Genomic DNA, 23,614 nt, shown 5'->3' on the forward strand with positions numbered 1-23,614 from the left:
TCCCGTCCGCCCGCCCGGCCGCGCGCTCGGGCCCCGGCCGCCGCCCCCCGCCGCAGCCCGGTGAGCGCGCGGGCGGCGGGGGTCCGGGCGGGGCTCGAGCGCCTGTCCTCGGGGAAGTGGAGGGCGAGCCGCGTGTCGCCCTGCGCGTGTGTGGCGGGGGTGGGGGGGGGACACGGTGGGGGGTGTGGGGATCCGGGGGTGACCGCGAGGAACCGGGGCGCTGGGGTGCAGCAGGGAAACCCGAGGGCAACGTTGGGGGTTCGCACTCGGGAAGTCGGCGGAGTTGGGTGGAGGGGGGTCGGGAGGTCCCGGGGCGCGCTGCTGGGCAGAGCCGGCGCCCCGGCCCGGCCCCCGGGCTCCCCGCGCGGCTCTGAGGCTCCTCTCCCCCCGCAGCGGGGCGCCCTGGGCCCCGGCGCGGAGCCCGAGACTCCCTCCTGGAGCGCCCCAGGTCTGGAGCGCGCGCGGGTGTGCGCGGCTGATCTCGGGGACCCCAGCCCTCGCCAGGCTCCGCGGGCAGAGCGCTGGTGGACACTCGGCCTTTGCCCCGGCCCCTCGGAGGCACCTGCAGGTCCCCGGGAGGGCGGGAGGGGTCTCCCCGGAGCCCGGAGCCACCCTCTCCGGCCCAGGCGCCTCCCCCGCTGCCCAGTCCCGGCCGGGGTTGAACTTTGGGGCTCTTCTGGGAGGGGGAGGGGAAGCGATTGGCTTCAAAGAAAACACCAAGACAATGACTCCGGCCTGAGATCGGCCTGGAAGGGTCCCTTCTTCGGGTAGGGATTGCTGGCCTGTCAGGGAAGGGGTTGAAAGGGGGAGGAGGAGGAGCACCAGCCAGGTGACAGCGCTTCCTGGGGGAACGTTTTATCGTGTGGAGAAGCTGGTTGCCCCCCCCCCCGCGTTGGGGAACACATACAGACATGTGTGCTGTGTCCTATAGGTAGTAGGCGTGCATGACTTTATTGTGCACAGACAGGACAGAGCAGGACCATAGGTAGCCAAGGAAAGGAGGAGGAGGAGGAGGAGGAGGAGGAGGAGGAGGAGGAGGAGGAGGAGGAGGAGGAGGGCTTTGGAAGAAGCACCTCTGAGAACTTGGCACTGGGGAAAGGCAGGATTTCTGAACGTGTCTGTGGTTGCTCTGAGGACTTCAGCTCTTTCCGGGCTTGTTCTTCAAAGAGCCAGAAGTTGTGGCGATCCCTCAGTGAGTCTGAGAAGGATGAACTTTTTGCATCGCTTTAACCATTTAAGTGGTTGCCACTTCTCCTTAGCCTAAGGCCCTGGGGGTGGTTGGGGGGGGCAGTGTGTGTGGGGAGGGGGGACAGGGATGTAAGCTGCAGCTGCCCGGTGGAATTTTCACCAGCCAGCAGAAGTGTTGACTTCCATGAGCCATCAGGTGGAGCAAGAGGAACTGCTTTATCACCAAGAACCTCAATAGTCTAGGCATGGAGTGAGGTACAGAGAGGGGGCCTGGATTTCACTTCCTCCTGGCTTACACATTGCACCGATCGAGTTGCGCTCTGGCAGAAATGGGGGCTGGAGGGACGAGGACTTGAAGTCACAGAGATTAGTGAGTAGACTGAGTTGGGGTGTGTGTGGGGGGGGGAGGTGGACACTTTGCCAGAGGCTGGATGGATCCGCCCTTGAAGCCAACCTGTGTTGGGCAGACAGCTCCATGCTGCCGCTCACAGACAGCCGAGAGGGCAGCTGCAGTGAGGAGCCGGCTGGCCTTCACTCCTCTTCCAGGACAGTCTCCCACACCACCAAGCCTGTTTGTTGTGTTGTGCAAGCAGGAGGCGGGACCCGTGTGGGAGGGGCTTAGCAGGTTTGGAGGGAACCTGGCTGTCCCAGGATTGCCAGCTTTTTTTTTTTTCCCCTGCTGAATCAGTAGCTCAGCTGAGATTGAGACTAGGAGGGGCTTGGGGGGTTTGAAGGCTCTTTAGGTGGTCAGTGTGTGTATGTACTTGCAGCACTATTGGTACAGCCAGTCGTTGTCCTCTCTATCCTCATAGCCACTTCCCAAGCGTAGCCTTTTCTTATACTTTCCCAGTTCTCTGCCTGCAGGTAGCACCTGATCCTGCTTCTGCTGTTGCTCACAACCCTCCAAGTCAAGTTTAATGGCTAGCCTAGGCCAGAGGAGGTGTTTGTGTGTGGGGGGGGGGTCTCTGGTGGGTTCAGAGAGATCTTCAGTGATGAAGCGGTGAGGGCAGCTGTGGCCATGGGTGATGGTTGGTTCGAGGAAGGAGGATGGTGTCTTATCAAGCCAGGCCTGAGTGAGGCAGCATCCAGATGTCTCTCTTGCTCCCTGGCAGGGGAGATGGAGCCGCCTCAGTGTGTAGAAGAGCTAGAGGACGATGTGTTCCAAGCAGAAGACGGCGAGCCAGGGACCCAGCCTGGGAGCTTGCTCTCTGCTGCCCTGTTTGCCCAGAGCCAACTCGACTGCCCCCTCAGCCGGCTTCAGCTCTTCCCCCTCACTCACTGCTGTGGCCCTGGGCTTCGACCCACCAGCCAGGAAGACAAGGCGACTCAGACCCTCAGCCCAGCCTCCCCCAGTCAGGGTGTCATGCTGCCATGTGGGGTAACTGAAGAGCCCCAGAGACTCTTTTATGGTGAGTGCTTTTAGCCCCCCAGGACTTCTCCCATAGACATTGGGGGCAATGAGGGGACTTTCCCTCCATCAATCTGCCTTTATTTCCTTCTCCATATTTGAGTAGCACAGTGGGGCGGGGGGAGATATTGAGTCCTCAACTTTCCATATTCTTGCTTTTCCACTTGTTGCTTCCTGCCTGTACTCAGCCCGCTCCCCCCGCAAAAAAGGGCAAAGCTTTCCGCTCTTTCCAGAGGAATCCATGGGTCCCTGGTTGGAGGGTTTGAAGATTCCCTATCTCCCTTGAGTGGCCCAGTCTTTTGTGTCCTGGTAAGTGACTTGCCCTCCCTAGAGTAGCCCAAGAAATGGCCAAGAGAGCTGTGACACCCAAGGGAAAAGCCAGTGCATTGTGGTACAGCAAGGTTTCTGAAGGCAGAAGGTGGCCCCAAGTTGTTGCCTGGGAATCTCTTGTGTTTGGGAGGGGACCCAGAGGAAGAGGTTGGGCCTGCCTGGGCTCTGTGCCAGCAGAGGGGCTGTCTGCAAAGCTAAATCCGACAAGACCCCTTCATTTGTGAGCTTAAATGGTTTGTTTTATGAGAAATAGGCCCTCCCCTGGCTAAAGGGCAGGGTTAGACATTCTGTCTGTTTTCTTCTTTTAGCGCGTTGGCTTGTGGAGGGAGGGTAAAAGTTCAGAGGCCATCCCTCGCAGACAGAGGGGACACTGCAGTTATTCCCAAAGGGGAATAATAACTCAAGAAGTTCTGGCAGGGAGTGTACATTGGAGAAGGCCAACAGAGGGAAGGCAGGAAGGAGGCGGAGGCGGCAGGCGCCCCTAGTGGTTGCTCTGGTGCCAGCCCTTGGGGAGCTTTGTGCTCTGGCCCCCAAGACAGCTGGGTGACCTCCAGAAAGGGACTTGGCCATGCCGCCAGAGACCCCGGGAGGTTTCTCTTATCCGCTTTTGTACCGCTGCCCAGAACTTCAGGTGCTGAGACCAGCTGTCCTCTACTGCACTGAAAGAGTGAGGATGCTTTTTGTGTGTTCTATTTTTCTGTCTCTTGCTTTGTTCAACCCGAGAGCTCTGATCTTTTCCAGAGAAGAATTGTCAACCTGCTGCTTAGATGACTAATTGATTGAATGTTTGTGATCAAGTGTCACACACACACACCACTGCCATGCTGGAAGGAGAACCAAGGAAATATGTGTGTGTGTGTGTGTGTGTGTGTGCACAAGTGCTTCTGAGCCCAGGGCCTTAACTCAGCTACCACTGTTACACTCCTAAACCCTGTATCAACTTTTTTTTGGTGCTGATTCTAGGGCTTGAACTCAGGGCCTGGCCACTGGTCCCTAGCTCTTTTGTGTTTGTTTGTTTTTTTGCCAGTCCTGGGCTTGGGCTCAGGGCCTGAGCACTGTCCTTGGACTTTTTCAACTAGAGCTCTACTACTTGAGCCTCAGCACCACTTCCAGCTTTTTTCTATGTATGTGGTATGGAGGAATCGAACCCCGGTCTTCATGCATGCCAGGCAGGCACTCTACCACTAGGCCACACTCCGGCCCGGGTCCCCAGCTCTTTTGGTCCAGGCTCGTACTCTGCCCCTGGAGCCCAGAACTGTACTTGGGCCTTTTGCTCAGGGGGCGATTCTCAGATCTCAGCCTGTGAGTAGCCGGGATTGCAGGAGTGGGGCTCCACTTTCCCACCCCGGGGCAGCGGGCGGGCGGGCGGGCTGTCCGGGCTGGGCTGCTTCCACGGCCCTGCGGTCTGTGTTCGCAGGCAGCGCCGGCTACCGGCTGCCCCTCCCCGCCGGCTTCCCCGCAGCGCTGCCCCTGGCCGGGCCGGCCCCCGAGGGCCAGTGGCAGCAGCGACTCGTGGAGGTGCAGATCGCGCGGAAGCTGCGGTGCATCGCGGACCAGTTCCACCGGCTTCAGATGCAGCGGGTAGGCGCGGGGCCGGGCCGGGGCCGGGGCGGGGCGAGCGCGGGGAGCCGGTTGAAACCCGAGCCGCCGCGCCGCTGGGGAGCGGGGAGCGGGGAGCGGGGAGCGCCCTGCGGGCGGCCGGCCCGGGGCGCAGGGAGAGGCGGGCGCTCCGCCGGGCGCCGGGCCGCAGCCTGGCACTGGCCCCGCGGGGCGGCGCAGCTCGTGTCGGCCGAGCACGCGGCGGAGCCGTCAACAAAGGCGGCGGCCGGCCGGCTCGTGCTGGAGGGGCCTGGAGGGGCCTGGAGGGGTCTGGAGGGGACTGGGGGGCCTGGGGGGGCCTGGAGGGGTCTGGGGGGGGGTCTGGAGGGACCTGGAGGGGACTGGGGGGGTCTAGAGGGGCCTGGGGGGCCTGGAGGGCCCTGGGGGGGCCTGGAGGGACCTGGAGGGGCCTGGAGGGGACTGGAGGGGTCTGGAGGGACCTGCCCTGGCCTACCCGGCCCTGGCGCCCAGGTCCCAGCTGGCACAGCTTCCTCCCTGGGGCTGTGTGTGTGTGCGCGCGCGCGCATGTGTGTCTGTCTGCCTGCTTGCCTGTCTTGTTTGTCTGTCTGTCTGCTAGTCTGTCTTGTTTGTCTGTCTGCCCGCCTGCCTGTCTTGTCTGTCTTGTCAGTCTTGTTTGTCTGTCTGCTAGTCTGTCTGTCTGTCTGCCTGCCTGCCTGCCTGCCTGTCTGTCTGCCTAGTCTATCTTCTCTGTCTGTCTGTCTGCCTGCCTGCCTGCCTGCCTGTCTGTCTGTCTCTCTCTGTCTTGTCTGTCTGCTAGTCTGTCTGTCTGTCTGCCTAGTCTGTCTTGTTTGTCTGTCTGCCCGCCTGCCTGTCTTGTCTGTCTTGTCAGTCTTGTTTGTCTGTCTGCTAGTCTGTCTGTCTGTCTGTCTGTCTGTCTGCCTGCCTGCCTGCCTGCCTGCCTGTCTGTCTGCCTAGTCTATCTTCTCTGTCTGTCTGTCTGCCTGCCTGCCTGCCTGCCTGTCTGTCTCTCTCTGTCTTGTCTGTCTGTCTGTCTGTCTTGTTTGTCTTGTTTGTCCGTCTGTCTGTCTGCGTGCCTGTCTGTAAACCAAAGGAACACATGGCTACCAGAACTGGGCAGATCCTACCATGATTTTGGTAACTTCAGGTGAACCCAAGAGAATTACTGATAGTAAGTTTGATGTTAGGTCAAGTGATTGCCCCTAGCATGGAGGGGTGTGTGTGTGTGTGTGTGTGTGTGTGTGTGTGTGTGTGTGACCTTGGGCTTCCTCACAACCGCCCACAGGAGGTTACCTGTGCGTGATCTCTCTGCTAAGGAATCTAGGGGAGATTTGTGGCTGGCCTTGGCCTCGGGTTCCCCAGTTCCTGGTGGCCACACAGGACGGCAGCCTGGCCGCCTCTGGCTCCGGCTCCATCCCTTTCGATTGTTCTGTGGAAACTTGGTATAAAGCTTTCACTGCAGCCCAGCTTGCTAGGCAGGTGCTGTACCGCTGTAGCCACTCTATCTCTGATGCCCCTTTTTGCATCTCTTCTCCCTCCCCTCCCCGGAGTTTTGTGCTTGTGTCTGGATGTCCCAAGACCCTGATCCTCCCGCCTGTGTCTCCCAAATAGCTGAGATTACAGGTGTGATTACAGGTGCCTAGCAAGCCTGTGTTGTTTTATCCTCTCTCCCTCTCTCTCTCTCTGGCAGGAAAACTGAGGCATTGAGAAGGAAGTTGATGAGGATTAAGTCTCTAGGCTTTGAGTTCACAGCAGGAAGGCCCAGGTTGGAGTGACAGCTCTGTTACCTTTAGGAAGCCACTAGATCTCTCTGAGTCTGTTTTGTCTTCTGAAAATTAGGGCTAATCCCTGCAATTTTATTATGAAGCTTAAGTGAGAAAATACCCATGAAAATTCCCACACATAGAAAAAAATTTTTTGTTCTTTTTTATTGGTCTTGGGGTTTGAACTCAGGGCCTGGGCATTGTGCCTAAACTTTTTTTTTTTCTTCTTTCCTAAGGCTAGTGCTCTAGCACTTTGAGCCATAGGTCCACTTTTGGTTTTCTGGTGGATAATTGTCCTACTGGTGGATAAGAGTCCTACTGACTTTCCTGGCCAGGCTGGCTCTGAACTGTCATCCTCAGCTCTCATTCTCCCCGTAGTTAGGATCACAGGCCCCACACTTGTTCTTGTTGTTTCCCCCACTACCTGCTGTGAACTCCCCCTCCAGTCTAGTCTGTGCTGGACCTGGGTCTTACCAATCTCTGTTCACAGGTAATAATTGTTGCTTGGCATTGTGGGCTGTATTTAGAAAGCCCGAAAGAGGCCAACCCTAGAGGAGCTTGAGAAGGCCCGACCTCCTTTCTTGCCCAGATCTGAGGCCAGGCAGTGGCCCTGGGGCCTTAGTTGTATAGGGGTATGCACACCTTTCTCCTTGATTTCAGATCTCAGTTACTCATCGTGTCTGCATCAGGGGGGCCCTCCCTGGGAGGTGGGGAGAGCAGGGAAAGACACAGTGAGAAGGGAGAAGGTATTATGGCAGCTTGTAACACCATGTGCTGCCCCTGCATTCCTCATGAGGAGTATGATCACCTATGGACGGGAAGCCCCTAGAGGCCCTGAGTCCGTGGGCATTCACCATTAGCAGAAGAATGTCGAGACACAGGGAGTGGAGGCAACAGCTTTTCTTTTTGGGTAATGGGAGCGGGGGCATTGGAAATCGTAAGATGGGTTTGCCGTGTTCCCAGGTTGGTCTTGAACTTGCTATCCTCCCACCTCTGCCTCCTGAGTGCCGGGAGCATGGCTGTTCACCACCACGCCTAGTTTAAGGAAGCTCCGTGGTCCGCGGGGTGCTTGGACTTGGTTCTGGGAGTACTAAATTCTGTGTGGAGAAGGGAGGTGCAAACCAGCTTCCTAGTGGGACGCATCAGACTCAGTGCAACCAAACCATAAGCCCCCAGTCCTCAAGAAGTAGCTATGGGCCCGGTACCGGTGGCTCGTGCCTGTAATGCGAGGTGCTGAGGACTCTTGAGATGTGGGGGTTGCAGTTTGAAGCCAACCCAGGCTTCAACATGGATTCCTCCAGCTCAGTCAGTACCCAGGCACAGCGGTACATGCCTGGCATCCTGGGAAGTGTAAACAGGCAGGTCAAGCCCACCTGCACCTGGGGCTACACAGAGACCCTCACTGACCTGAAAGATAACCAAGACAAGGAAAGGGTAGCAGCCCAGCTCAGGATGGGGCACTTGCTCAGGTAGTAGAAGTCCCTGGGTTCAACCCCCAGTATCACCAAAAATAAAGACAGTATCTATTAGGGTTTGAACTTGTTCGACAGGTGCTCTACCACCGAGCCATACTTCCAGTCTGGGGTTCTTCAGGTTGGAAATAACTTTGCTTCCTGGTCCCTAGAAATGACGTGACAGGACAGAGGCTGGGCTTGCAGGCAGATCTGAGTTTAAAAAAAGAATCCTCGCTCTGTCACTTCAACATCTTTGTTCACTGGCAAACTGTGGAGCCTTCCAAGCCTGATGTTTCCATGCTTGTGTTGCCGAGGTGTGAATTCTGATCGCTCTTGGGCTGGCATTGGGGGTGTGGCTCAGGGGTAGAACACTTTCCTCACATGTGCAGGCCCTGAGCTTGATCTCTAGCATGCAAAAACAAAAGACAAACAAACAAACAAATGGAATCACTATTGCGTTTAACTGTATGGAAGGTTGAATGCTTCTGGGAATCTGTTGAAAGATGAGTTTGAGATTTCTCTTGGACCTGGTTTTCTAGCTCTTGGGGAGCTCCGTTGGAAGTTGCAGCAAAGCTGTGTTTGCACGGTTTATTAACTAGCAGCTTCTCTTCCCAGCAGCCCGGAGCCTTTGTTCAGGGCGCCTGTGACTGCTTTCTGACCCTTTTGGAAGCTGTCCATGTTGGTGAGTGGTTTTCTGAAGCTCAGACCATGCCTAATGAGGTCACTTGGCCTCTAGACGAAATGACCCTGTGCAGGGGACCTCAGAGTGAGAAGGGCCCCTAGGAAGCCAGCCTGTGGGGCAGGAGTGGGAGGTCCACTCAGGACCGTGCCGGGGAGGTGGGGCTGTGCAGAGCCAGCGTGCGTGCGTGAGAGCTGGTGCTGGGGCTCGGGCCCTGTGTTTGCTCTGTGGCTGGCTCTGTTTATATCACTGGCTATATTTAGCTTCTGAGTCATCCGTGTGGCAGACGAGAGGCCAACCTCCCCACGCGCACCTGACTGTCCTCTCTCCCAGGAGAAGGGCCTCGGACTTCCGGATAGTTCATTCTTCCTGCCTACTAGGGCAGTCTGTGGGGATGGGGAGTTGGCTTTGGTGTGGGGTTTTTAGTTTTTTTTGGTGGCGGGGGGCGGGGGGGCTGATAAGAAGAAGGGACTCAAAAGAGACACAAAGAATAAAGAAAAATGCCTGGGGTGTGTGTGTGTGTGTGTGTGTGTGTGTGTGTGTGTGTGTGTGTGTGTGTGTGTGTGTGTGTGTGTGTGTGTGTGTGTGTGTGTGTGTGTGTGTGTGTGTGTGTGTGTGTGTGTGTGTGTGTGTGTGTGTGTGTGTGTGTGTGTGTGTGTGTGGCCTGTGATCTAGAGCTTGGCCACTATTCCTGAGATTGTATTTTATTTTTTAAATTTAAGGCCAGTACTCTGCCACTTGAGCCACAGCTCCACTTTCGGCTTTTTGGTGGTTAATCAGAGATGAATCTCACTGACTGACTTTACTTCCCGGGTTGGCTTGAACCACGATCCCTAAATCTCTGCCTCCTGGATAGCTGGGATTGCTGGTGTGAGCCACCAGCGCTGGTTCCCCTGCTTTCAGTCCACACTGGGCAGCTAAGCAGGCATGTCCCTGATCAGAACAATATTGGTCCACCTTGCAGTAACGGAATGGTCCAACCTTTATCCTGCTCAGTCTGCCTAATCCTGCCGAATAGACCTGGGCCAGACAGGGCAAAAATAGACAGCAGCCTGCAAGGGCCTTGGGATTCCTTCTCTACAGCCTTACAGACCCACGGAGGCCTGGTCCACCTTCATCCCCACCCCACTTCCATCTGAACGCTCCCTAGCAGTCTCAGCTCTGTTCTGGGATGGAAGGGAACCAAGTTACAGAACCATCCTCGGGGGTGTGGGTGGAGGGCTCCCCTCCTCCAGGCAGTGGAAGTGGGAAGGCTGGGAAGGCCCAGCCCATTCCCTCACCCGCTTCTTCAGCCACCCCCCACCCCACCCCAGTGTCCGGGGCAGCATGTCAGAGGAGCTCCACACTGCCTGCCACTGAAGCAGCTGCCCTCAGCTGCCCCTCTTCCTCTGTTGGCATGGACACCTGTTGACCCCACTGGCCAGGCTAAGGAAGCTCCTCGAGGAGTGTTTCCTTTTCCATTTGCCACCGTGCTGGTTAGCCAGGTGTCTGCCTCAGAAGAAGGCCCGGGACAGGGGTCCTTCCCGCACAGGTGGCTGTCACCACCTTGCCTTGGTAGTGCTATGTCTCTGGCTGTTGTGGCCAGCCTCAAGGTGGACAGTCTGCATCCCCAGGACTTCAGGAATCTGCTCAAAACAGAGTGAGTCCAGGGAAACTGAGGCAGGTGACGTGGCTCTCAGCTCTTCAGAACTGCCCCACCCCTGATGCCCAGGGCTTCATGTATATCGTAATCCTTGAATCCCAGGGTGATCTTATACTTCTAGACCCTGTGGTTCCTGTTTACAGAGGAGCAAGGTGACTTGTTCGAACCATACTGTGGTGGCTGAGCTCAGAGTTGCAGAGATTTGATTGATTCTAAACCCCTGACCCTTGAGTCTTCCCAAAACCTGCTTCTCATTTATTGCCTCGACCATACTTAGTTCTGAGTTCTGTGTTCTTTCTTTCCTTCCCATTGGACTGCCAGATAATGGAGAATGAGGTTTCCGTCGACACCGTATTTGCATCTTGGTTTAGCTGAATGCCTGATAAAAAAGCATGCTGGATTGAGTGAAAACGTCTTCCCAAACTTGTTGCAAGTGGAACTTTCCTCAAATCGCCCTCATCTTAATGTCACTATTCCGTTTTAGAGTATGAGGGGGAGGAGAAAAGCCTAATGCTGGAACACTTCACATAAAGCAGAGAAGGTAAAATTCTGCATTTTAAAGCAAAGGAGATTGGTCTCAGAACATGATCTAAAGTTCTCATTTCAGCCTAGTCTTAACTTTTTTTCCTGTTTGATCTTTACTTAGCTGTGTCCTTGGAAGGTTTTATTTAATTTTTTCTGGTCCACAGCATCCTTTCTAGATAGTTAATGATCTGGAAACAATGTCCTTAAACATACTAGGGGAGCAGCTCCGTGGTGATTCTCCTTGCAAAGTTAACATTATTTCCATAAGGTGACTGAACATAGCTTTGGAGTCAGACACTATGGGTTTGAACAACTCACCTAATTGGCTTGGGGTGACTGTTTTCCAAGTTCTTGCTTCCCTATAAAATAGCATTGCTGGGTCCAGCCCATTTTGTATTCTGGCTCTTTGTGGGGATTCCAGGAGAGCCTAGAGAAGCCTTCCATGAACCTGAGATGGCACAATTTGCTATCTATCTGTTTGGCAAATTTGCATCTCGAGTGTTAAGTCCCATGCAGCTTGGCTTTGCTACCTCCTAGGATTTTTTTTTTTTTCCGTTGGTTGTGGAGCTTGACCTGTGGACTTGGGTGTTGTCCCAGAGCTCTTTGGCTGAAGAGCTACCGCCCTACCCCTTGAGCCACCACACCACTTCCACTTTTCTAGTGGTTAATTGGAAATAAGAGTCTCACCGTGCCCGGGCTGGCTTTGAACCATGATCCTCAGATCTCTGCCTCCTGTGTAGCTAGGATTACAGGCGTGAACCACCTTACCTGGGAGGGTATTTTTGGGGGGCGGGGGAGGTGACTTAGCTCTGCAGGAGCAGTGAGGGACTTGGGAATTGCCTTAGAGCAGCCTGAAGGAATTGCCAGAGAGAGCCAGTGGAGCAAGTCTCATTCTTCCTGCACACAGAGTGGGATGAGACAGTTTGCTTCAGGTAACCCAAGCTCACTGGCGCCCACAGCTGGCTCTTTGTTTAGGAAGGCCTCTTCGTAGTGGTCCATTGCATGAAGGCCCTCCTCCAACCTGGCCAGATGTCAGCGGCTGTTGGCCGTCAACAAGTGGGTCATGGCACAGGGCTGACTCTTCCACAGTCAGTCACATGTGCACGTGGGCCACCTACCATGTATTGTCCACACTAAGCCTTCAGAGTCCCTCACACGCAGTGGGGATTTAAGCACCTGGCCACACACGGGGCCTCCCTAACCACAGGAGCCGTTGGGCTGTTTTGGATGATGTGGTGAAAGAAAGGGAAAGGGATCTACTTTGCTTTGAAGATGTGTGTCGGCGGAGGATCGCTGTTCAGAGCCAGCCCGGGCACAGAAGGACCCTCGACTCTCATCTCCAGTGAACCTCTACAAACCAGAAGCGGCGCTGTGGTTCAAACCCAGGCCTCGAGTTCAAGCCCCATGCCCCACCAAAAAAAAAAAAAAGTATTGGGCTAGTGGTCAGTGGGGGGGAGGGGGGCAAAAGCATGAGAACTATACATAAAACAAAAAGCAAAACTGGAGGCGGGCGGGGCGGGGAGTGTGGCCTAGTGGTTAAAGTGCTTGCCTAGCATGCACGAAGACCCGGGTTCGATTCCTCGGTACCACATACATAGAAAAAAAGCTGGAAGTGGTGCTGTGGCTCAGGGTAGAGCCCTAGCCTTGAGGAAAGCCCAAGGACAGTGCTCAGGCCCTGAGCTCAAGCCCCAGGACTGGCAAAAAGAGGAAGAGAGAGAAGATGAAAATGGATGTTGGCATTTGAAGCCAATATAGGTGAAACATTGATACTTCTAGGATGAACTGATCTGGGTTTAGCTGTGTGGTGGCTGTCTGCTAACTGCTGTCTCATCTCTCTACAATGGCCATGATAACGTGTGCACCCTTCACTGGGTCCTAGGAAGGCCAGAAGTGGTCAGTGTGCAGAGGGGTATGCGTTTCACTGCCGCACTCCCCAAGACAGCTGGCGAGCTGGTGAAGCACGCTGACTCAGTGGGTCTGCATTCCTTGTGGGCCAAGAAACCCGTGTTGCTAGAATTGTGCTCACGGCTGGAATCTAAAGGCACTGGAACAGTGGTGGCACGCCTGCATGCCAGCCTCTCCAGGGACCAGGGTCCACACGTGATGGGCAGAGCGGCCTTCTGTCCCATTTTGGTTTCATGTTGTTCTTCAACAAGGTTTTGTGAAGCCAGGGGTGTGCTCCCTCTTTCTACCCATCTTTATTTACACAGTTCAGGGGAGCCCTGGGTCTCCCCAGAGCCTGCCAGGCCCGGTGGCACACTCTGCTTCGCTCTCCTCCTCAGCAGCGTTCTTGAGCCGTTTCCAGTATCTTCTGGGGGTGGGGGGTGCTTGCAGCCATGCTCGGGTGGCTGATGGTCACCTGTCTGGGCCTGGAGGTCAGTCTGAAGGACACCCCACTTCTCTGTGCAGAGGGAAAGTTACGGGAGTCTGGGAGACCTGGGTTGGAAGGCTCGTTGTCCCATTGGCTTCTTCTGCTTTGCGCTTGTGACTCAGAGTGGCCCGGGAGGGGCTGAGGGCTCTGGTTCTGGTCTTAAAAAAACAAATGGACTCCAGCTCCTTTAGACACTGGACACAAACTTGCTTGCTGCACACACCACTGAAGAAATCCCTCTGATCACCCAGAACCCTGCAGAGAGGCCCCAGCCCCCTCCCCCGCTCCCCCTGCTTCCTCCAGACACAGCAAGAGAAAATGACACGTTTCCCACTCCCCCTTCCAGAGCCCCTCCAGGCCTCTCCTGGCCTCTGGGGAAAAGGTATCTGTTTGGGCCAGACCCTAAGCGCCAACCTGGGAGTGGCTGAACCCTGAACTTTATACCCTCAGCTTCCTAGTGTGACAGCAGAACCCGGAGTGACCCCTAGAGCAGAGCGTGGTGTGCAGTTTTTGTTTTTGTTTTGTTTTCAAGTATGTTCTTGCTTAACGTTTAATTGGCTCCAGTTGGTAGGAAAGCGCTCCAAGAGGGATTATTTATGGCTTACTGTCAAAAGCAGCTATAAAAAGGGCAGCCCTGAGCTGGGGATGCTGGAGGGTTAGCATAGAGAGAGAGAGAGAGTGTGTGTGTTTTGTGTGTGTGTGTGTGTGTGTGTGTTTGCACTGGATGAAATCAGATTTTTGCTGCCTCAGCAGTGTGGTTTAAATTGAAGATTAACCCTTTGACCTTTACAGTGTCAAATCACTTGCAGATGGAGGGGGCCCCCTCCCTTGTTCTCCGAGTTCCTTTGGAGTGGGGGTGAGGGGAGCTTTTCTTTTCTTTCTGAAGCAAGTTTGTTGTTCATGCAGCTGAGGTCTAGGGGCTGAGGAGCCAATCTGATTAAAAGCAGCTCTTGGCTACACTGGAGAATCCTGGGCAGTGGTTGGGGGGGGGGGTTGTCTAATCCTCTCCTGCTACACAGAGGCTGGCCTTCTCTTTTTTGTGTGTGAAAACTGCAATTGTTTTTTGTTTTGTGTGTGTGTGTGTGTGTGTGTGTGTGTGTGTGTGCCCCCGCCCCCAGCACACCTGCTGGCCAAGGCCGCTAGAGTGAGCAGTGCTCTCAGGTAGCCATCTCTTTCCCTTTCTAGCACCAGCAGAACCGAGCCTGGGGGCAGATTCTCCTCTTCCTGCACAATCTGGCCTTGAACCCAGAGAACAGGGACAGGGCAGGTCCCAGGTGAGGCTGGGCCGCCCTCGGCGCATGGAACACCAGGGATGTGGCCTGGAACTGCAGTGACGTCGGGGAGGACTGATGGTGTCTTGCAACTTTTGTTTTGGTTTGTTTTGTTTTGTTTTTGCCAGTCCTGGGCTTGAGCTCAGGGCCCGAGCACTGTCCTTGAGCTTTCTCAAGGCTAGAGCTCTACCACTGGAGCCTCCGCACCACTTCCGGCTTTTTCTATGTATGTGGTACCAGGAATTGAACCTGGGTCTTCGTGCATGCTAGGCAAGCACTCTACCACTAGGCCAAACTCCTGGCCCTGCAACTTTTTTTTATTACTATTATTATTTTTTTTTAATTTCTGTGTGTACCTATGACACGCCCCACCGGAGCCTTTCCCTGTTCAGAGCCTCAGCCAGGAATGGGGCCTTTGTCGGACACTGTGGTGACAGCCAGGCCGGGACTCCCCAGGGCTCTGACAAGTGGATTCCTTGGCCAGCCTTGTTGGAGGTCCCAGGAAGCCAGCTGGAGCTTTTCTTCAGGAACTGGGTTTGGGAACGGGAGGTGGTGATGTCAGACCTTCCCCCTGAGCAGGGAGCCGTGGGTTGGCTGGCCACACCACCTCGGCTCACCTGGACCCCGGCTAAGGAGAAAGTCCCCAGGTGGCCACATCTGGATTCTCATTTGGCCCAGTCAGCACCCACCCAAGGCCTTAGGGAATCCTTGTCCTGATCCTGACATTCAAAGGTGCCAAGGAACGGACCACATCTGCTTCCGTCCCACGCAGAGACCCTCAGCTCTGCTTCTGCCTCCTGAGACTGCTGGGTGTCAGGTGAGTGGGATGGAGCCTCATCACCTGTCCTCTCAAATCACCCGGCCTTGCCGCCGGGGACACAGAGGAGAGCGAGTGCAGGAGGCTGGGAAGCAGGGCCACCCTGCCCCTGGTGAGAGAGAACCCCAGACCCACTGGTTCCCTTGGAAACGTGTGCCTCCATCTCTGTACCCCAGTCCTTGGCCAAATGCAGTGGGGCAGAGGAAGAAGCCAGAACATGGCTTTGTCAGCTGCAAAGTGACTTTTGAAGACACTGATGAGTAGAACGGGAAGATGGCTTCCTTCAGCTCCCAGAAGAGCGAGCTCTGGAGCCCAGTGAGTGCCCCTGCCTCTGGACCTCGTCCCTTCTGTCAGCGCCACTGGGGAGAGGGGATTCAAAGCAGCTGACCTGACCGGCCGCTCTGCTGGCAGACACAGGGAATCTGTTAACCAGACTCTGGGAAATTAAATTATAATTGTCGCCTGTGAAAGCAAAGATGACATTGGTGCTAATGATGAAAGCATGAAGACCCAAAGAAAGAAAGGATGGCTTCCCTGGGCAGATAGGACGGCAGTTACTCGAGGAACCTGGAGGAGCCGAATGGACTCTTGAACCTGAACAAGCTCAGGCCCGGAAAGGAGGTCATCACTCCTGCTAGAGAAGGTTGGTCCATCCCTGTGGAGGGAGTGGACACGGGCCAAAGGTCAGCCTGCGCCTTGCTGTCCTCGCTGTGTCCTGGCTGCCATCTGCCCAGTTGGGGGTGCCTTTCCTAATTTGCACAAAGGTACCGTATGCACTCACACTGGGCCCGCCGGGCTACATGTAAGACTCTGTCCTTTTCCCAGACGAGCTGGAGATATTACCTCTTCTTGGCAAGAACCATTTTCTCAGGGTGTAAATCAGGTTTGTCCGCTAAGATGACACATTCCTGCCTCGCAGGAGGCCAGGGGATGGGGACCAGGCATGCAGCCTGTCTCAGGCGTGCTGTGCCCCGTGTGGACGGGCTGTGTGGAGTGTTCCTTTATCCCCATCAGAGCCGTGACGGGCAGGCTTCTGAGCAAGTGATCCAGGCCTTGGTGCTGAGGCAAAGCCAGGCTCAAGCAGGCTGGTTGCCCCAGTTGCACCAAGACCTGAGCATGAATGGAGAGGGACGAGTCACCTGCACATGGAATCTGGGCCGGGGGTGCTTGTTTCCATGCACCGGCTACATCTCAGGCCAGGCCAGGAGATCACTCCCTCTCATAGGCTAGCCAAGGCAAAACCTGAACTCTTCCATCTCTCCCTCCAAACACCAAACGGGGTGGGGTTCTGGCCCTGTGGAACTCCCCTACTCCTGCCCAGATGCCCCAGGAGCTGGAGGCGCTGTGGCTGGCCCTTTGAATGGCTCCTGAGTGCCCCTTCCCTCTGCGGGACAAGCTAGCCTTACATCCCTCTCCCCGTCCAGCCTTAGGAGAGAGTTCTCCTCGACCCCCTCCTCCTTAGCTCCCCTCTCCCACCCAGGATCCTGGCTGTCTGGGGAGGGGTGGAGGTTGGGGTTTAGAGGCTAGGAGAGGGGGGCATGGGGCTTTTGTGGAGAGCTGAGGCGGCGGGGACAGGGCAGAAATGCCCAAACAGCTGAATTCAGAGCCACCAATAGGGATTTTTAAAAAACCAAACAGGGAACTCCCCGGCACCCAGGCGTGACACTGACCTCGGGCCAGGCTCTGCCTTGCCTGTTGTTTCCCAAGTGCGGTTGCTACAGAGCTATGCTTGGTGGCCTTCGCATGTTCAGTCAGAGGGGGACAAAGATCACCTCCTAGGGACCATGCAGCCAGGGCCCCTGTGAGCCCAGAGCTTTCCAAGAAAGGCGTTGTGACGCCCCTGAGACTGTCCTGCCCGGCGAGAGCTCAGGTCTTTTCTGGGAGAGCATGGAGGAGCAGACTTGAGTGCGCAGGGCTCTCCAGGGCCTCTGGCCAACAGAGAAAGCTCTGGGATGTGTGGGGACCGTACCCTGGTTGGAAGGCTTCCTGGAGGTGCTGTGAGCAGCAAGCCAGCGGCGACTGAGGCTTGAGGGGAGGTGACAGCGTCTGAACACCTCGCCATGGTGCTGTCAGGACAGGTGCTTCTCACTGCTCACTGGTCCGGCTGCCCCTGGGTCCCAGGAACGGGCAGGGGAGACCCAGTGACATGTAGCATTTTGTTTTTTCCCAGGTTAATTCCCCTAGGGTCTGGGTACCCTGCCTTGAGGAGAGGGAGAGGAATGGGGACCCATCCTTTAAAAAAAAAAATCTGTATAGATTTGTTCTTCACATGCCCCTGTGTGTGTATATAACCCTCCCCCATCAACTGGTACAATTTTTAATAAAAATGTAAAGCCAAGCTGGTCTTTCTTTCTCTGAGGTATGGTTAAAAAGGCCAAGAGAGGGTCAGATGCTATTGGCTACTCAGGAAGCTGAGATCTGAGGACCAGGGTTCAAAGCCAGCCTGGGCAGAAAAGTCCATGAGATTCTCATCTCCAATGAATCACTAGAAAATGGAAAGTACGCTGTGGCTCAAGAGCTCTAGCCTTGAGCAAAAGAGCTCGGAGACAGTGCCAGGCCCTGATTCAAGCCCCAAGAACACCTCCACCATCACCACCAACACAAAAGGTGGGCTAGGCATGTGCTTGGTGGTAGAATGCTGGCCTAGCATGCACGAAGTCCTAGGTTTGACTCCTGAGTGCCACATAAACAGAAAAAGCTGGAAGTAGCACTGTGGCTCAAGTGGTAGAATGCTAGCCTTGAGCAAAAGAACTCAAGGAGAGTGCAGGGGGTGTGGTCTAGTGGTAGATGCTTGCCTGGCATGCACCAAGACCTGGGTTCCAGTCCTCATTTACCACATACAAAGAAAAAGCCAGAAGTGGTGCTTTGGCTCAAGTGGTGGAGCGCTAGCCTGAGGCAAAAGCCCAAGGACAGTGCTCAGGGCCCTGAGTCCAGGCCCCAGTTGAAGAACCAGAAAAAGAAACAAAAGTATGGACTCCAGCTTTGACCTAACGTGATTCATGCGACTACTTTAGGTTCATGCTACATGTTCAGTCAGCAAATGCCTCGAAGATCTTCGCATGTCATGGTTATAACATGTTAGATGACCCCCCTCCCCCCCCAAAAAAGGCCAAGTGCAGGTCCTAAGAATAAACCTCAGTACTGGGGGAAAAAAGTTCAGGCGATCCTATCTCAATAGAAGACGGCTGTGGTGGCACACACTCACCATCCTAGACATGTGGGAAGTGTCAACAGGAAGATCACAGTCCACAACGATCCAGGCAAAAAGCAAGAATGACCAGAGTACAAAGAACTGGAGATGTTGGCCGGGAGTCTGGCCTAGTGGTAGAGTGCTTGCCTAGCATGCACAAGGGCCCAGGTTCGATTCCTCGGTACCACATATATACAAAAAAAAAGCCGGAATGGTGCTGAGGCTCAAGTGGTAGAGCTCTAGCCTTGAGAAAGTCCAAGGACAGTGCTCAGGCCCTGAGCTCAAGCCCAGGACTGGCAAAAAAAAAAAGAACTGGAGATGTTGCTCGATAGATGCTGAGTCTGTCAAACGAAGCACAGAGCCCTAGGTTTAGACATCAGTATCGCCTGACAAAAAGGTGTAGAGAATGGGGCGTGGAGTGGAGACTGCTCACTCATTTCCCATCGCCACTGGAGCGGTAGCAGAGCCTCCGGGCTCTTCTCAGCCTTCCTTTGCCCTCTTGGAATCAGGAAGGGGTAAGCCCGGAGGTGCTGGGCCTGGGTCTGGCTCTGGATTCCAGTGGCTTCCTCAGTGTGGAACCTCTCAGTGCAGCCGTGGCAGCCTGGCAGGATGGGAGGGAGTGTGCAAGGCCTCTGGCGCCCTGCCTCACATGACTATGCTCCAGCCAGCCAGGCTTTCACTTCCTTTTACCAAGACGGCATCTTGGGAGGGGCGGGCCCGACCTGAGAGGATTTCCTGGCTTGCGTTTCTGGATGGATTAACAATGTGCCAGGCCCGCACAGGGTGATTTAAGGCTCTGGACAGGGTTCCAGAAAGCCTTGGGGGGAAACCACTCCTGGTCCTAAAGTCAAGAGCCAAAGGCTCTGCTGCTCTTCCTGGGCCCGTCTTCCATGACGAGGAAGCTGCAGGCTCTGGAGTGCAGCCCCGGGCTCTGGTTCATCCAGAGATGGCTGCTGCTCCGCTGTCTTGTCTAACCTCTGGTTTACAGATGAGCAAACTAAGGCTCAGAAAGGCGCTGTGCTTTTCTCTTAGGGTAGTTGAAGTAGCTAAGTCGGGCTGGTGTGTGAGACAGGTCTTACCCCGGCCATCCACGTTTCCAGTGGAAGTACCCCTGCTATTTCCTAGCTCTCCGAGGAAGCGGAAGCATGTCTATTTTTAATGCCAAATAACTGCCTCTCCTCCTGTACAGCATGGCACTTCTAACTCCTCTGTGTTTGGACAGAAAGGTTTATTTGGACTGGAATGTGGTAGAAGTAAAGCGGGTGCCACATCCAGGTCTGATTCCACATTTCCCATGCTGGGTTGTAGTTCATTAAGCAGCATCTAGGAGACACATAGAGGATCAGAAAGTACCTTGTCATTTTCCCCTCCTCCCCTCCCTCTTCTTATTCTTATTCCCTCTCCTTCTTCTCACTATCTTTCTTACCAGCCATCTACCCCTACATTTATTTTTTTGCCAATCCTGGGGCTTGAACTCAGGGCCTGAGCACTGTCCTTGGACTTTCTCAAGGCTACAGCTCTACCACTTGAGCCACAGCACCACTTCTGGCTTTTTTTCTATGTATGTGGTACTGAGGAATCGAACCTGGGTCTTCGTGCATGCTAGGCAAGCACTTTAACCACTAGGCCAAACTCCTGGCCCCTCCTACATCAAGTAGGGCCACTGAAGGCCACTCCGTCCTCTTATCCCCCTTCTCTGATCCCTCCACAGGAAGCACACTGCACGGCGAAGGGCACAGAGTTCAAATCTGAGGACTGCGCTGTTCCCCAAGCTATGTGGCACTAGGCCAGGCCGCATAGTCTTTCTGTGCCTCAGTTTCCTCAGCTATAACATGAGCCAGGGAAGCTACATGTAAGATAGGTATGGATTCCACGTGACCACGTGTGAAGGGCTTGGAAATAGTCCTTGCCATCTATGTTCAATAAACGTTACTACTCGCGGTGTTATTAGTCTTAGGATTTGTGGGCAGGGGGCGCAATAGGCTCTGAGTATTCTTATATCTGCATGGTTGTCCGCTCTCAGGAGCCTCTGGAAGGTGTGCCCAGCCCCATCACCCCACTGGAAACTTGTCCTCCCCCGCCTGCAGGAACCCTGCGCGCCTTACCATTCTCTACCTGTGTTCTGCACAGCTGGAAACAGCGGCCACATATGGTCTCATGGCTCCTGCCAAGTACTTTAGGGTCAGTGGCCGAAGGTGGCCCCGGTCTGTGACGCCGGGACCATAAAGGTCTAATCTAGTCATGTCGCTTAGCTGCGAAAGGACCGGAGGAGGCACAGGTAGTGCCATATGTGGGAGCACAGCCACGGGGGACAAGCCCTTGCCCGGCCCCCCTGCAGCAGGTGACACCTGGCCTCCTATCCCGCCAGCCTCTGATCGCACTCCCAGATAACTTTTTGGCCCACGGTGGCTTCGTGCCAGCCAGGGTTTCCCTGGGCTGCTCTGCAGAGACGGCAAGGCAGAGCGCTGGCTGGCGTGTCTGAGAAGCCATCGTGTCTGCTTGTTGAACTTCATGGGTGTTTCAATGGATTTTCAAGGACAATTTTCACTTTGTGTGATTTTTTTTTTCTGGCCTCACAGGAGGTCTTGGAACCAATCCCTGTGTAAAATGAGATTCCTCTGGACCGCCAAAGCCAACGGCTCCGCCCTTAATCCCTCCTTTCCCCGAGAATGCTTCGCTTCCTAGCGGGATGGCCCAGTGTGGAATCAGAGCTGGAATTCAGGTGGCCGTCCAGGGTGGGTACGCCTGCGCGGGAGAGGCTCATGGCCTCTCGTCTAGCCACCGCTGTGGCTGCTGTTCAGAAGTCCCCCGGCTCCGTGCCACCCTGGGCTAACATGATGTCCTGGAGGATCAAGTCCCCTGAGGAGGCAATGACACTGGCCGAGCCCCTCAGAAGGGACGAAGCTTCACCCGCAGCCTAGGCACAGATTCAAAAGAATCTTTGTCCTGAAAATTGTGTCTTGTGAGAACTCCAGGCAGTGGGCATGGAAAAGCCACCCAGCCACGGCTCATGAGCTGAGCTTTTTGTTTTGTTTTAAAGCTACCTCTCACTGGCTGATAACAGGGGACGTGGAAGTGACTGCACTGCTCTGGTCTTAGATGCCCCCCTGGTCAGTGGCAAAGGATGGACCCACACATCTGCCCACCATCTTAGCAGCTTCTTTGCTGGGTCTTGAACTTTCTCATTCCTACCCAGAGGCACAGAATGCACACAGACCTAGGAACTGATGTAGAAAGCCAGGTATGGGGGTGCACAAAAACACAAGACCTAGGCCGGGAGTTTGGCCTAGTAGTAGAGTGCTTTGCGTAGCATGCACGAAGACCCGGGTTCGAGTCCTCGGTACCACATACATAGAAAAAAAAAAAGCCAGAAGTGGTGCTGAGGCTCAAGTGGTAGAGCTCTAGCCTTGAGAAAGTTCAAGGACAATGCTCAGGCCCTGAGCTCAAGCCCAGGACTGGCAAAAACAAAAACAAAAAACTGGGGCAGAAAGACCTGGAGTTCTAAGCCAGCCTGGCTACATGGTAAGACCCTGTTCCCCCACACTCAAAAAAAGGGTGTCAGGCACTTAAGAATGTGTGACTATGTCCACGGGAAAGCCACAAACTGGAGATGAGCACTGAAGTTTACACATTTAAGTAAGCTCAGTGGTCTGGACTTTTGGTGGCCACTGTCTTCTTTGTAGCTGTATAAAGAGGTGCAATGAACCCGGGGTAACTTTCCAGAAGACCGCAGGCTCAGGCTCAGGCTGAATGAGCCAGTGACAAGTTCTCAGACCCTGGAGGTCATATGCCAAGGTGGCCTGTGGCCACAGGTGGAGGCCCAGGGGTTGTGCACGGCTCTGATGGAAGTTTCTTGTTTCTCACCTGAGTGAGCCAGGGTTCTGCCCTGTGATTCTATCTTTGAAGTGCAGAGGGTGCAGTGCTTGTGGCAACCTCGCTTCTAACACACATTCACCAAGTGCGGTGACCCCCAGCAGCAATTTCATAGGCGTTGAAAGCACACATACTCAAGTGAGCGAGCTCTGGTCTAAACAGGACCCGAGGAACACCCGCCAGCCTGAGTTTGGAAGCATCTGGCTGCGAGCCTCTCCCCAGACTCCGGGCTCCTGGAGGCCGGGTATTCTGCAGCATCTGGCCGGTTCAGACACAAAACTGCCATGATCCCTTCCTGAAATGTAAAAAGAGCCTGTGATTCTCCCTCCCTCCCTTCTTTCTTTCCTTTCTTCCTCCCTTCTTGCATTGGTACTGGGGCTTGAATACTGAGGCTGGGCGCTGTCCCTTAGCTTTTTTTTTTTTTTTCTTTTGCTGAAGTTTAGCATTCTGCCACTGGAGCCACAGCTCCACTTCTGGATTTTTGGTGGTTAACTGGAGCTAAATGTCTCTGGGACTTTCCTGTCTGGACTGGCTTCTGACCAAGATCCTCAAATGTCAGCCTCCTGAGTAGCTAGGTGTGATCCACTAACGTCCAGCAAAGTTTCTTCAGGTAGGAGAAGGCAAAAGCCACTTGTATGGTCGGATTCAGCAAACAACCCCCTTTCCTTCCCAAACTGGCAGTCACCATCTCCTCAGCCACTGTGGGCAGTGTGAGAGTGGCCTGGCCGCTGGCTATAACTGGTCAGTGTTGTGCAGCACTATAACATGAGACACAGCAAAGAGCCCGGCTCTCCTATGCTCCCAAGCCTTTGTAGGGAAGGTAAGGAAGGAATGGCAAGGGGCTGATGATGTGAAACTCAGCAAGGTCTGCCATCCATCACCGAATCCACTTCTGAACTCCGGTGCAGTTCAGGAAGGTCAGGCTTTGTGTGGCAAAATGAGTCTCGTTTCCTTTCCTGGCGCTGCCAAACGCTGGAAGGTGGGCTCTGCAGACTTCCAGGAAGTTTGACTTTCTCCCTTGTTCTCCAGGAAGCAGTTTCTGGCTGGGGGGCAGGTGGGGGGTTGAGAAGGGATTTCTGGTCCTGGGATGGGTCTGAACAGGGTCTCATCCCATCTCCATGGGGTCTGTGCACCTCGCTGAAGGACGGTGGCCATGGCGGCTCAGCCTGAGAGGGCAGGGTGGTGCACTGAGGCAGCAGCCTGCCAGCTTCCCTTTCTGGCAGTGACCAGAGGAAGCTCCAGGGTGACACTCTGCTCTCTAGCGGCAGCGGGGGCACGGGACCAGTCCTTAGGAAGTCTAGTGCCCAGCTTCCTTCCAACGGCCTTGGGCTTCTAATCTCCAAATGCCCAGAGGATCGCGCCTGGCTTTGCAGCACTCTCTCTCTCTCTCTCTCTCTCTCTCTCTCTCTCTCTCTCTCTCTCTCTCTCTCTCTCTCTCTCTCTCTCTCTCTCTCTCTCTCTCTCTCTCTTCTCTCTCTTTATCCCCCCTGTCCCCCCCCAGTCACAGAAGCCCCAGGGAGCATGA

General features: G+C 55.0%; 1 protein-coding gene across 3 annotated transcripts; it reads left to right on the forward strand.

Annotated features, from left to right (window-relative positions):
- Positions 1-17,364, forward strand: Bmf (Bcl2 modifying factor). 3 transcript variants are annotated; one of them, XM_090318618.1, is made up of 4 exons: positions 1-60; positions 2,301-2,597; positions 4,344-4,507; positions 14,124-17,364. In XM_090318618.1, the coding sequence occupies exons 2-4, from the start codon at positions 2,306-2,308 to the stop codon at positions 14,214-14,216; spliced, it is 549 nt and encodes a 182-aa protein (XP_090174744.1). In that variant the 5' UTR covers positions 1-60; positions 2,301-2,305; the 3' UTR covers positions 14,217-17,364. The 3 variants fall into 3 exon arrangements, with proteins under 3 accessions (XP_090174744.1, XP_090174743.1, XP_090174745.1); XM_090318617.1 differs by lacking the exon at positions 1-60 and having other exon boundaries at positions 1,324-2,597; XM_090318619.1 differs by lacking the exons at positions 1-60; positions 4,344-4,507; positions 14,124-17,364 and adding an exon at positions 2,806-3,766 and having other exon boundaries at positions 1,324-2,597.
- The last annotated feature ends 6,250 nt before the right edge of the window (positions 17,365-23,614 follow it).

The sequence above is a fragment of the Megascapheus bottae genome, chromosome 25 (assembly GCF_031878675.1).
Source record: "Megascapheus bottae isolate mThoBot1 chromosome 25, mThoBot2.hap1, whole genome shotgun sequence".
NCBI classification, from domain to species: domain Eukaryota; kingdom Metazoa; phylum Chordata; class Mammalia; order Rodentia; family Geomyidae; genus Megascapheus; species Megascapheus bottae.